The sequence below is a fragment of the Pleuronectes platessa genome, chromosome 19, assembly GCF_947347685.1.
Source record: "Pleuronectes platessa chromosome 19, fPlePla1.1, whole genome shotgun sequence".
Lineage (NCBI taxonomy): Eukaryota > Metazoa > Chordata > Actinopteri > Pleuronectiformes > Pleuronectidae > Pleuronectes > Pleuronectes platessa.
This window is the reverse complement of record NC_070644.1, coordinates 8048374-8062826: the sequence shown is the minus strand read 5'-3', so window position 1 is coordinate 8062826 and position 14453 is coordinate 8048374. Positions and strand designations below refer to the sequence as shown.

At 42.3% G+C, this 14453-nt stretch overlaps 1 protein-coding gene across 5 annotated transcripts in view; it reads right to left on the bottom strand.

The window, feature by feature from the left end:
- Positions 1 to 14453, bottom strand: part of garnl3 (GTPase activating Rap/RanGAP domain like 3) — a 69272-nt gene that overhangs the window by 12126 nt on the left and 42693 nt on the right. For all 5 annotated transcript variants that reach the window (XM_053447677.1, XM_053447680.1, XM_053447678.1 and 2 more), the window contains 18 exons: positions 14247 to 14310; positions 14062 to 14088; positions 12962 to 13037; positions 12504 to 12602; positions 12264 to 12367; positions 9469 to 9577; positions 9248 to 9293; positions 8937 to 9043; positions 8745 to 8860; positions 8166 to 8270; positions 4813 to 4887; positions 4132 to 4246; positions 3967 to 3993; positions 3741 to 3845; positions 2812 to 2928; positions 1647 to 1813; positions 1010 to 1168; positions 76 to 142 (listed from right to left, as the gene is read on the bottom strand). In XM_053447677.1, coding sequence (XP_053303652.1) covers positions 76 to 142; positions 1010 to 1168; positions 1647 to 1813; positions 2812 to 2928; positions 3741 to 3845; positions 3967 to 3993; positions 4132 to 4246; positions 4813 to 4887; positions 8166 to 8270; positions 8745 to 8860; positions 8937 to 9043; positions 9248 to 9293; positions 9469 to 9577; positions 12264 to 12367; positions 12504 to 12602; positions 12962 to 13037; positions 14062 to 14088; positions 14247 to 14310 — 1685 coding nt within the window. The remainder of the gene's footprint in view (positions 1 to 75; positions 143 to 1009; positions 1169 to 1646; positions 1814 to 2811; positions 2929 to 3740; positions 3846 to 3966; positions 3994 to 4131; positions 4247 to 4812; positions 4888 to 8165; positions 8271 to 8744; positions 8861 to 8936; positions 9044 to 9247; positions 9294 to 9468; positions 9578 to 12263; positions 12368 to 12503; positions 12603 to 12961; positions 13038 to 14061; positions 14089 to 14246; positions 14311 to 14453) is intronic.

Here is a 14453-nt window from a genome sequence, read left to right as displayed (position 1 = left end):
AAGGTTCAAGCGTTGACATTAAGAGACCTGAATCAGACAACATCTGAACTGTTCAGAGATAAAAGGGAGACTCACAGTTGTAACACAACAGCAGACCCGCCTCGCCGTCTTCATACACATCGATGGCTGCTACGAAATTTACCTGCAGGCAGAGAGGAGTCAGTTTAGTGGAATCGTTTCAGCAGGATTCAAAGGTCGGATGTGAGACACTGTTTTTAACAAGTGATGTCAGGTCACATACGATTAAAGTAAAGGGTAACCTTCAGGGCAGGGGGCGCTGCAACAGGGTCGGCAAAGCAGGCGACTGCCTGGGGCCCAGAGCTGAGAGGAGGCCCCTTTAAATTCTGTGACCGGCTATTGACAAGTCGACTGCAACGACACCACGCTCAGAAACGCCCTTACGAGACCCCACACTTTGCTACATTTAAATGACTTTAAATCACTTGTTCATGCACTGTCTTTATAATTTTATCAATAAACTAATGGCTCAAAAATTTGAATGATGAGGTCTGGTGTAATGTTTCTTGGGCGGGGGAGTTGGTTGAGTGTGGTTTGAGGTAGGGCCCCTAGGTTCCTTTTACCGGTCTCTTTCTTTTAGTTTTGAGCTAATCCTGCTCACAAACAAATGCAGAGGAAAACATAAAGTCCTTCGCTGAAATAATAATGTGTTAACTGATTTGTTGTATTATTATAATTGTTATTGCTGTTTCTGTGGAATGAGAAATGGTCCTAGCAGAGTAAGACTGTTTATTAGAGCAGCTGTTCATCCCCCAGCAGCCTCATCCCTCACGTCTCCTCCCAGCTGCTCTCTGTAAATGACAACGTGTTGATTCACCAAAGCAGCCTGCTCATCAGAGAGGTAAATAAAGCGACTAAATGGGTCAACTGAAGGTCTCTATCCTGCTCAACCGCAGAGCACGTCGACATGAAAGCAAGTGAATAAAATGGACGATGAATAGAAAAAGGGAAAACCAGGAGCGTTTTGTATGCGCGTGCAAGTGAGCCTCACCCTGTTGGCGTCTACGTGATGTAGCCGGTAGGCATCTCCAGTGCTCTCATTGATCAGGTCAAACTGGTGTTTGTAGGCCACACAGATCATGTTGTCATTTTCCCCCGTCGGCCCGTCCACCAGCGCCATCACCATCGGAGGGTCACACAGACAGATCTCCTAATGGGCGGATGGTACACACACACACACACACACACACGTTAGTTTAATTACTTTAACAGACACATATGTACATTTGTCTGTACATAATGTTCTCATAGCTTTCGGACAGGAGTCTTTAAAGTCAGGGCCGTACTTAAAACAAACAAAAAAAAACACAGCGAGTTAATAATAATAAAAGCTCTACTCCTGATATGAAAATATTATTTTTATTTTTCCTGTTTTTTCGGATGGGATGGCATTATAAAGTCGGCTGAATCAGCTATTAGCCAGTCCTTATTTCAGATACTGTGGCAGATATAATACTTTAAAACCAACTAAATTCTGTTCTCATGCTTTTTGTCACCTTTGACCTCACTCCAGATGGAAATATGTATTTTAAAGAAATGTAAAATTTAGTGAGAAATTATCTTTAAAAGCGAGATCTAATTCTTTTGTTCCTTCTTTTCATTATTTTCTCCTTTGTCATTGGTTGTACCCGTATGTACTGGAACTCCTCCACTGGCGAGTCCGGTCCCACGGAGACGGCGCTGAGGCCCTCGAAGCGCGGCTGTTTCCTGGTGATGAGGAGGAGTTTGTTCCTGATGGCTGCTACTATCCTCAGCTCGGAGCCGTGGTGGGTGTTGATGGAGTACAAATGACAGCCTGGGACAAAGAGGAGGAGGATGAGGGTGAGAGAGCGCGGGAGGTACATTGGACATGTGTTGTGCTGTAGGTGTTGTTCCCTGGCATCCTCCCACAGATCGATGCTTCCACAAACAGCTGGCATCACACCACCAGCCGTGGAAACGACTTTCATTGAGGTCACAATATCCTGCTTCAGGCTGAGTACGTGTGTTTTGTGTTCTTGTCAAATATAAATAAACTTGTCAGGCACCATTTGCATTCGAATATCAAACTTGTTGCGCGGGAACTCGTCTTGATGTGGTTTGTTGAGATTTGATTTAAAATATATGAAAAACAAAAGTGGGAAATGATTTTCCAAACATCTATTCAGAGGTAACTAAATGGATTTTCATATTTCATGATAAAAAAAACACAAATAACATTTATCCTATAACATTTTGTGCCTGTGTTTATATTCTTATGATGCCAAAATCAAGTGGGTTAAAGACCCACCTGCAAAGTCAAATGTTTAACTGACTGGTCGTGTTGAGCAGTTGCGAGCGTGACATTTTCAGACTGAATAAACGCTATAGAATCAGTTGTCGTTTTCCTTTGTTGTGAACTTGCTGTTGTCGTTATCAACAACATCACTCGTTCATCATTCCCAGTCACCGCAGCAGCAGAGCACTGATTTCCTGCTTATTCAGAATGTATTAATATTGAACACATCGTGTGTCCCTATCGTACCATCTCCAACACTGCACTTCCTTGGGCGCTTAACAATACGAGAGCCATGTGTGAAGCGGATAAGATGAACGGTTCTCAACAAGATATGTGGAATCATTAGATATATGATAGGAGGGGGTATTTAATGACCAGTATATAAACAAGAGAAATGAGCAAAACCTGTTTCAAAGATAAAATGTGAACCCGACATTTGTTTTCAAACCCTGAATTAAAGCAGGATTCTTGAGCATACAGGACATTTTTCTTTAGTGTTGCAGGGATTCCTTTGCAGCGTGCGCCTCCTGCTGTACCTTTAGTTTTCTCCAGTTTATTTTCCCGACTGTCACACTTGCTCCTGACGAGCTGCTTCTCCTCCAGGCCTCTCTTGAGCGTGTTGAGTCTGAACACATAGACCCGAGCGTCCTTCCCTGGGAATAAACACAGAGCCACATTGTTGCTGTCCTGCATTAAGGTTCACTTGTTTTTGCTTTGAGCCTCCACCCACGAGACGCCAGACAATGCGAGGCGGATTACGATGTGGCTTCTCAGGGCTCGTGCTCCCAGAAATTTAAATCCCTGCCACAGACACACATGCAGGGCCGTGACAAATGTTTCCGCCTCTATCACATCATCGCTATCAAAACCGAGTCAATCCTATTTGTCAATAGCCGGGTTAGCTAATCATCAGCAGGGTAATGGATTACATGCTCTTTTGGTCGGAGCAAACATGCGACAAATTGTACAGATGTGTGTTACTACACAGCAACCTGCTGTGTATACAGTTTGTGTCTTTTCTGGCCTTTTCACGTCTGCAGGTTTAATTTTTGTTGGTCTGCACAATTGCACATCTATCGTTAAAGCCCGCTGCACTCACAGTCCAGCCCTTCCCCGAGGATAAACACACACACACACACACACACACACAAACACACAATCTCTGAAACACAAATACGCACACACACTTGACAGGGGATTGGTTCTCTATAGGTCAGCTTCCTTAGATCACAGCGGGTGATCAATGTGTTCACTGGACCAGCGGAGGTGGAAAGGGTAAGTAGGTACTCGACAACACAGAGAGTGATGACAGAGATGAAATGAGAGGGATGACGAGAGAGAAAGATGTGCTGTAAATACAAACTGGATAGGGAGAATGAGCGGATGACAGAGGACGGTGGCGTGCGGAGGAATTCTGTGATGATGCAGCGAGGAGGCGCTGAGCTCCTGGTCGTCTGAGTCCTACCTTTGTCGGCCCTGGTGATGAGCAGGTCCTGAGGCTCGAGAACGTGCATCTGCTTCACCACCATGGTTTTGTCGAACACCTGCACCGGAGGCAGAGCCTGCGTCTCTGAAACACAATGCATACGTAAACAAAAAGACGAGTAAAATCTGATAACTACCGGTTGAAATATATGTAAAGTAAATCCTCTGAGCAGGAAAAGGAACGGGAGTATTGATCGCACACTCACCAGCGTTGGATGAAGCTGGATCTGGGCCTGAAACATGGACAACATCATTATCATCATCATGTTAGCTGTTGGCCGTGGCATTCTGCTGAGCACAGTATCGAATGGATATGGATGGGTGGCTCTATTTTAGAGGATATGGGGCGATATTGATTAGGATGACCTCACCATCCAGCAGCATGACCCCCGCTGTGTCGGTGGCGCCCAGCAGAGACTGACCCCAGGAGTCAGCGCACACCATCTCATAGGGGAACGTGCTGCAGAACGACTGGGACTCCCATGGCTGCGGCGGATAAAGACACAGAGACATGTGTGGGTGTGCAATTAGAAATATGATCCAGCTGTTTTGACAGAATATAACAAGCCGCAAGATTACAAATTATGATTAATATATTAAATATCCTGTTTGTTGGTTTGTTTGTTTATTTATTTGTTGTAAACTAGATTAAGCAAAAGCCACGGGAACAATAAGACTCCAGGACATTTTGTTGATCTGGATCAGGGGGCAGGTCCAACATAATCGTCATTTTCACTAACCAGAATGGCACTCAGAAAAGCACATACGTCCGCCAAAGCACAACAGACCCCTTAAATTAAATCAAGTCGCACACAATCATAGATATCTGTTCCCTAAATGTGCCAGATTATTTCCGTCAAGCTCCACAAACTATTTTCTGGGAAATCTGTTAAAATTGTCAAAATAAAACGTCCTATTTTGCAAGGTTCAAGAAGATGAAACGAAATTCCTGGAGTTGCCACAAAATCCCGCTTATAAACAAATTTAATAACTTGTTCAGATGAAACATTTCTCGCAGTGAAATGTCTCAAAGACCCACAAAGACTTTTCACCTCTTTTCTGCACAGGCCTGTGGTAACAAGACTGGTGGGGGCATCTCCTCTCACAATGGTCTTCAGCTTCAGGGCCTATAGAGAGCAAACGGCATCAGGTTAAACACCAAACTCAGATATAATGTAGGCAAAATATAAAAATAGTCCAGTAAAAGTAAAGCCCTGTATTCAATTCCAACCAGTGGAGTATCAAAAGACACCCTTGCGTCACACAGCATACATCAACATATGGAATATTATCAGACTGTAAATATCAATGCATCGACTTTTAGGGTCAGAGGATAAATCTGTGGTCATGAGATGATTCATGGGGAAGGAAAGAAGAAGAACAAAAATTCTGCTTTACAAATGAACCCTAATTATCTCTGCTTGTTCTTCTTCATCGATCATTTTACTCCTTTTAAAAAATCATTTAAAAAAAGACTATTTGAGCTGTTAAATTATGTATGCAAGCACAATATTTTAAGTAAATGTGCTGCTGGCTTACACAGCATGTAGCACTTGAGACTGCATGCATTTTCCAGATTCACCTATAAAACTCCATATGAAATAATGTCACAGTTATTAAATAATGTCTGGACAAGCCTTTTAAATCTCTGACCCTGTGCAGGATTAATGAGTTTGCGCTGCATGTGAATCATGCATATAAATGCATCACTCGGAGGACGGCAGCGAAATGAGCCCACTGAATTATGCACCTTTTTTATTCCATCACTAATATCTAACTGGCCTGTCATTAATGTTTCCTGGTTTCCATGCTTATTTAGGCCGTGACGACTGGGACAGCTCACTGGGGCGGAAGAGCTAAACTAAATTAAAGGAAAATATTTTGCACAAATGTCAAATCAGGAAGCATCTGATCAGATGACAAATTCCAATCCAAGCTACGCTGTCAGCCCTTTCAATTTACAAATCTGCATAAACAGGCAATCGGGAGATAATGAAATCAATACCAGGCCACAGCACAATGGCTTCGCTGTGCTGCGTGCCTTCACCATCCTTCAGAACATAACCACAATAAATACATATTCAAACTTATCAGGCATTGCACGAGAGACATGAAATCCCAGCGTGTAATGTTGTTGCGTCTCATGGCGAGCGAACAGTCGGTTGAGCTGAGGACAAACGCCTCGTCTCTACAAAACTGGATAATCAATTGGTGGACACGTCTACCTTCCTTTGTTATCCGCACAATGTGTTTACGAGCAGAGAGCGACGGAAACAAGAGGAAAAGTAGAAAAAACAAAAGGGTGACACAAAGAAGTACAAGGGGTTGGTAAATGAAGTCGGCAGACAAATGAAAAGAGAGACAGAATTTCTTTACAGGCATAAAAACGTGTCTATAGAGCTCATTTCTTAAATGGTGCATACTTTGATGACCTATAGTCTATGTCTCCTATATCTCCTGTCAGTGTTGTTGAGAAAGAGCATTTCCTTATTTTGTGTACTTGTTTTTTTCACAGACACTTTTCATTCCACATCCATCAGCCTTAATTTGGGTAAATTTACAGAGAAAAGGACAGGCCGCAGACCTCCTCTCTGTCGGGGAACATTTTGGTAATTGTGGCCGTTACGAGTTGTCACAACACCAGGTCAGACATTTTCAGTTTTATCTGCCAAACACCATGAAACTAATAATTTCCAAAATGCCAGAGATCAGGTAGGTTCAACACTACAGACGACAACATTGGCTTTTTTCATGTCTGTGAGTGTTTCAAATCAGGGGCTGCATCCTTCGGAGACTGAGGCAGACTGGACTGTACCATTTCGAAGGGTTTCAAAGAGGTAATGGTGCCAGCAAACAGTGAGACGTCCAACGCTTGAGTGTCAAGCATCAACTCAACTGAACAGTGCACGTGCTAAAATACCCAAGGGGCATTAAAACCATCTTGTCTTGTCCAACTTCAGCTCTATTACCAGGCAACAACAATAAGGGGCGGGACAATGATGAATGATACCTGTTCAAATCTTCTCCACAACAGAAAACCTGCATCACATTTCCAATGCACAACAACCATCTATCTAATTCACATTCTGTTATTTGAGCAGAAATTATATATCTTCCTAGACAGTGTGGACATTTCTATATTTTACACCAAGTCTTCTAGTTCCTAGTTATAACATAAGGAAATATTCATCGGAACAAAAAAGGAGTTGCTAAATAATTTACACTTTTATATGGGTCTTGTTTTTTCATTTTGGGTAACAATCAGTATTTGCTTTTACATTTGCCTGTCCAGGGACTGAAGACGCAAATAAGCTGAATGCCTAACTGATTTTTATCTTCCGTAAATCAGGTGGATATGGATTTTCATGTGGATATTATACTGTGGAGAATCAACACAGACATGGCTTTCTTTTTTCCTGATATGTTTTTTCAACTTTACATTAGTGTTCCCAAGTTAAAACTATGCATGGTTCTACACATCCCTCTTCATTTTTTTAATCCTTTCTGTCCGCCTCACTTTTACTTTCTCAGGTAGATTTCCTTACTCAGATCTGTGTCCAGCCGCTGTAAAGCAGGTGAGAGAGGATCTGAGTTAAAAGGCTTGATACAATCCTCAGGGTCACCTTCACTTATTGCTGGGTGTGCAAAGCAACCACCTTAAGGAGCAGCAGTGAGACATTATCTTTCTTATTTCTTGCCCTGGGTTTTCCCTCTCAGGCTAGAGTCATACTGCTTCACCTTATTGCTGGACCTTGTTGGGTCAATATGATGCCTGATATGACACCACTCAGGGCTATCCATTGTATTTTGTGGGTTAAAATAAAACAATATTGTCCTAAAAAGGTCTAGAACTGAACATGAGCAAAAAAAAACATGCTCCTTGTATCAAAGATGCAAGAAAAATGATCTTCAAGGGGTAATCAAATATAGTGAAAGGAATATGTATACATATATTATTAATGTATAAAGGAAGATAAAACAACAAGGTTACAATATACAGGTTTTCCTGGCATCTCTGGTATTTGTTAGACCTTTATTACACAAATACAACAAGCAGTTTAATTTGTTAGTTCCGCAAAATAACTTCATTGTGTTCATGTATAATAGAGAATGTCACGGGGCAATGAATGAATGACATCAATACATCTTTTTGGATGTATCTTGGTTTCTTAGGTGATCGGATGCATTTGTCCATATATGTCATTTGTGTGTGCTAATGTGTGTGTGGGGCCATACCAACCTTTGTCAGTGTGTATCCTAGTTTCAAGGTGTTAATGCATCTGTTCATCTGAGCGTTTCTAGCTGCCTACTGCAGAGCTCTGGTTGTTTGTTGTTCATGCGTTTATGTGTGTGTGTGTGTGTTTGTGTGTGTTTGTGTGTGTGTGCTTGAGTGCATTTTGTTTACCTGCCCTATCCTGACAAATTCAGCCTGCCGTGCCTCCTCCTTCTTGCGTGCTGATTTTGGAGACTCGGGCAGGACGTCGCTGAATGACCGTCGATTTAACATGTTCTGGGGAGAAAAAGGAACCTAAACATGGAACCATCGACAGCCCACATGTTGCACACACATGCACACGCACACACAGACACACAAAGGAAAAGAGAGAAGAGAGGGGTCTTAGAAACTGACCCTGGCGAGGGGGTTAAAACAGCAGCAATGAAACGCAGGGAGAATTTAGTCGTGTTAGGAGCAGCAACAGTGAAAGGAGGGAAAAGCAAGATAAGTAAGAACACGGCTGGTGTGAGGAGGGAGAGCCCCGATGAGAAAGTCAGCATTGCAGTAGTATCCAGTCGGAATGGTGCAGTGTGCAGAGGGCTGCAGTGGAATACGGCAGAACGCAGCTACAGTCGTTGCCAGTGAGAGAAGTGACAAGTTGGAGATGGAGAACTGCAGTGTGCGCTAGTGTACGTACATATTAGAAAAAAAGCACACACATCTAGGAATGGACAAGAGCTGCCGTGGAGGGCAGGAACAAAGGTGTACCTTGTGCAGGTCAGGCATGAGGTCTTGGTAGAGCGAGCGGATCAACATATCGAGGGTCCGCTGACGCTTCTGGGCAAACGTTGGCGTCTCCAGTGTGGCTTTCTCTCCATTGATTACTGCCGGAGATGAGGAAACGTTAGTTTCAGAAAGAGACGCAGATTCAGTGAACATGTTGTGACGCGGTTTTCTTACATTTGACTAATAAAAAGTCCCTGAATTCTTGGTGATCAGTAAATACAGATGGAGATGGGAGAGGGGGTCCAAACAGTGGAACGCTCTCCTCTGAGAAAATCTTCAACCTGTGATAGAGACAGTACGGTGACAGTAAATCCCACAGTACGGTAGAGTCAAGTCAGCACCATTTTCAAATCAAGGAGAAACTATTAAAACGACTTAATGAGCAGAATTAAAGACGTTTTTAGGTCACAAGGGTGAAAAGACGTCTGAATGAAAAACCATCATGAATGAATCGAAGGCAATCACCATGAAACAAGGCCACTCACCTGTAACTGTCATTCTGGCTATTATACCTAACTAATGCAAAAATATCTGGAGGAAGAAGTAAAGGAAACATCGATCGTGTAGGAGACGCAACAGCAGCCGCACAGTTCATCAGAATAACAGGGCTGACGTGGTCTCTGCTCATTAGGGAGAAGATCCTCTTAGCTGACGCTGATGGTCACCACTTCATTTCTCTGACAGCGGTTGTCCGTGTGAAGGATACGGGTGAAGTGCGATCGGATCATCGATGGTTTGAAGGATGACGATGCGTCATCCCCTTCCTGGAATACGATGGTGACAATGTCATTTCCAATGTGTCTCTTTCTTTCCACCTGCCAGAGAGGAAAGAGCACAGATGAGAAAAAAAGAAGAAAAAAAAAAGGCTACTCAACCTCGGTACTCTGTGATTCATGTGGCAGGGATCGTCTGCGTACGTGGATTTACTGATGTTATAATCACACAAGGGCAAGGGAACAAACCTCAAACACAACATTCATCAATTTTCACCTTAAAAAGTTGTTAAGGGGAACTAATTAGCACCCTCATGTTTTTTTTACACCTGATGAATTAAGGGCTGGAGTTACACGGAGCATCTTTCAGATATAACGATACCATCGGAAACTGTGAATTGCCGTGAATCTGAGTTATCACTTCAACATGTTTCACGCAATTTGTGACAATCAGTGGCGCGAGGCAGCTTTTAAATATTGTAACTACCTCTATGAACTGTGTGTAGCACCGATGCTGCGTCTCCGACTTATAATTGTGATGATAAGTGGAACAAGTCTGAGGCCGGAACCATGAACTGTAAATAAAGATGGACGATGCGTCTCCACTTCCTCCCACTATCCAGATATAAAGCTAAAATATCTCGGATAAGCACGCTGCCATTTAGAGCTTGGGCTTGACAGATCGCGAGTCAGTCTCAGCTGTCAATCATAACGTTTAACCCCCGTTTTTATAGGAACATACCGGGAAAATTTGCACAACAATCATCAGGGTGATAAGAAGTACATAAAATGACAGGTACCAGCTGAAGCATGCTTGCATCACTGTTTTAACACTTCCAACCAATGCAAACTGTTAAGGGAAAGATCTGGATGCAAAATGCTCCCGGTAGTTGGAACTTTGTTTAGTCGTGGGACTGTAGTTTTAAGTGGGTGTCTCTGGGCTTTTTCACTGAAACAGCAGCCTGTAGTATGTGGGACTGACACAGAAGAGAAAGAATCTACAGTTAAGTTCCAGGCCACAGAACAAGAGGTGCTACGACGATGGGGACGTTGTGTGCATGTGCATGAGTTTGGAGGAGGGTGTCATTCAAACAGCACACATGTTCAGAGCACTCCGACCGTAAACACGTTGAGGAGCGGGGATGTTTTCCGCTCTTTTATCTCACAACTTCAGAGCAGCAGCAACATCAAGCACATCTTTATAAGTCTCACCGGTTTGTTTCAAATTTTTTTAATATATTCTCCTTGCCACATATACTGCAAAAGACATCTCACCAACAGATATACTGGTTGTCATGATATGTAACATGGATATTCAGGGTCCCCAATGGATGAATCCATACAAACTGTGCGACCCTATCTGAGAAAGAAACAAATGAACCTGGCTTTCCCTTTAATTTGCTCTGGATAGTCATGGTTCTCACAGGGTGAATCCTTAAGTTTTAAGTGACTCTCTTTTCTCCCCTTTTATTTCTAGCACCACCATCCAGTCATAATTTCCACTTACAGACTAGGACAATGTATAAAACATTTTCTTTGAATTTGAATACACTTATTCCTGATTCCTAGAGGATGAACCCTTTCCTTTTTGGATACTGTGAGCTGTCTCTGAGGGGCCCAAGCGGGTACAACCTAGCTTAAATGCCAACTTTGCACACAAGTTTTCACTATCTAAGAGACTAACTGCTCTGAGATCATCTGCACATTCATATTCCAAAGACAATAAATCCTTTTCCAAGATCCATTCCACTGTATTTAGCCCAACTACTGGTACGAGTATAGAACCTGTCCCCTTACATCCAAATGTTTTGACTCGTGGTGGAGGACTTTAACAGTAGAACTCCACAAGGCAAACTGAATTGACACTGCAGAGAAACTCCGATGTGAACTACAGTCATCTTCTTCCATGTTACTGCAGTTCCTGTCACTCAGGTGGACGGTAGACGAGCGACCGACCAGCAGCCACACTTGAAATGCTCTACAAGCACAGACTGCTCGGAATTATTGACAGCCAGAATGTCTTTTTATATCTTAGGGAGAAATCCACTTATCACTTACCACTTGTCAGATCTGGTGAGCACCGGGCCTTTTTAAATCATACTCAATAATATTGACATTGCCGAACAGAGCTCCGCAGTACAGCAACGATCTTTCATCCTTTCTTCTCTTTTCTCCCCGAAGCGACGACATTGACTGACATTGCACAAGATTTGCTACCAGTGACCGATTTGTATCTAAACTTTTAACAATTCCTCAAACACAGGTGGTAAAGAGCCAACACTGAGTTTAATAAGTCAATGCTGATATTTAGTGCATAAAGTTTAATATTTATTAAGTTCACCATCTTTGTTTAGCATGTCCGCATGATCCAATTTGAACAAGATTTGTGCTAATTTGCACACAATGATAAGCAAAATTAAGGCTAAAGGGAATTTTGATGGAATTTGGTTTTCACATATTTGACAAAGTTCAATTCAAACCTGATGCTGGTGCTTGATGAGATAAAAAGTTAAATGAATTGCCAAAAGTATAATAATTATCCATACAATAAATGGACCAAATGTCACAGGAATCCAACCAATAATATGTAATGTTGAGGTAAGTCAGGGATCACCAAGCCATGAGAACACATCCCCTGGGGATTGTGAATGTATTTACAAAATGTCATGCCAACGATAGCTGTCAATAAAACGTAATCTTCATCTAAACAAAGACTTAAATAGAAAATGGAAAATGAAAACAATAAATGTGCCAATAGAAAAGATGGCACCGCTCCACAGCCACTGACCTGCTGTTTGTTCTCTTTGGAGTAGGGTAACATGGTGGACACATGGAACATTAGCTCATGGCCCTGATACACTGTGTAGATGGACTTCATTCCTGTAGTGTCATCTGCAGGTACAAAGATACAAACAAGACAACGACAAAGAGTTAAAATTGGCATATTCCAATAACCTTTTTTATTTGTATTTATTTGAAATGCTGACAACAATTATTATTGCAATTCTGCAGACGTGCGCTCACTCACTCTTGGTGTCGAGCCCTCCGCGGTATCCTGCCCATCCCTGCAGCGTAATGTTTTCACCAAGCAGATTGAGAAACTTATCAAAGCTCTCGCTCCCCGTCTCTGAAACACACAAGGTGGCTTTATCTTCGGCTGTGCTGCTGTTTTTATTGTAAAGGGATATTTTACCATTTTGGAAAGAAATATTTATCTATATATTATGTGACTTGGAGAAGATCGAGAAGATTCAAAAACATGAATAACGCTCTTGTCTCTTTATTCAATATTCAGTTGGAGCTAGCAGCCAGGCTAGCATTTAAAACCAAAGCTTCCTATTGGACATGGATATGCAAGATTGGAATGAACCTCCTCATCTACAGTAACTCTTGGCAAGAAAGAGAAAAAACACATTTTCCAAAATGTCAAAATATCCCTGCAATGGGTTTGAGCATAGAAAGAAAGTTGAGAATAAGGACAGTTACCGTTGCTGAACATCTCGTCATCCGTGAGCTGTCCGTCTTTGGCATACAGGACACCAAATTTGAAGTTGACAGAACCCTAAAAAATAGTTGATTGGTTTTAAAGTAATCAACAATTTATAAATTTGTTTTCACAGAGGTTCCCCAGAAATAAGTCTAAACATAGATCTCGACTTAATAACAGACTTAATAGACTTAAATATATTTGTTGTGCAATTACATCAGCGGCGTAGTAAAGACGGTGTAATATTAGAAAGGAAAACTCTAGTTCCTACAAAATCTAAGAGAACATTTGTGGCAGTTGACCATGTTACTGGGCTCTCACCACAGCAGCCAGAGACAAACCATTCAGATTTTAACATTCTTTTATTGTCTTTTAAAGTTCCAGTGTAGGCGAAAGGGATCTATTGACAAACTGTTTTCACAAGTGTGTTTAATTGGTTTTATTTAGCCTAGAATGGGCCCTTTATATTGAAATACTTTATATATACATAGGGAGGGGGGGGAGCTCCTTTCTTGTAGGAGCCCAGACTGGAAAAAATAAACACCTTTTCAGTTTTTATGTAAACTTAAGGTTTCCTGTTTGGAAGGGAAGAAGGTGAGGGATATTCAGCTGCCCTAACCCTAACACCTTATGTCTTTAATTCTACACACTGCAACTTTAACACACACGTCAGCAAACGTAAATTAAAATAAACTAAAAGGTCTTTGCAGCTCAGTGTCTCTCCAATGTGTCTCAGTGTCTCTGTCCTCTGTGTCTCAGTGTCTCTCTGTGACTTCACTCATGTCCTGTGTGTCTGGGTCTCTCGTGAGGCAGCTCAGCAGCTGCCTTTTAAAGCTGAGGACCAATCAGCTAACAGCTCTCACTTGCGCTGACTGATCCTCTGGTTCAGGTGAAGGTGCTCTCCCTCAGCCACCTCACCTCCACAACATTATTTTCCCAGATAAAAACACAACAATGTGGGTATCTGTTATGATATGTAGCCGTGTGAAGACGACTGGGAACCTAACACCTGACAAAAGAAGTGGTTTCCAACCCTAATAAATGAAAATGATACTTAAAAACATTTAATCTAACACATTTAATCAGTGTCATTCCATACCTCCTGTTCCTCCAGCACCAGCAGGTCCTGAAGAAAGAACAAGACATTCATATTGTTGTTATAATCTCCACTGACTAGCACTGCAGGTGGAGATTTGTTATCATATAGGTTAGGTGCTGCTGGGCAGACTTGGCATGAAACAGACCAGTGCTAACATTTCACCAGGAGCAGGTTGACGCTCTCACCTTCTGAATCTCAGGGTTGAGGATCTCCCTGGGGCCTTTCTCAAACCTGTCCATGTTCATTGCACTGGGAATAGGGACAGTGGGAGGAGGAAGAGGAGGAGTGAGGGAAGTAGTGATGAAAACAGATAGCAGGTGTTTAGGGATTAATGGCAGACGAACAGCCCAAAGGGGCTCTCACGGAGAGATGACACCTGACAGAGGGGATTT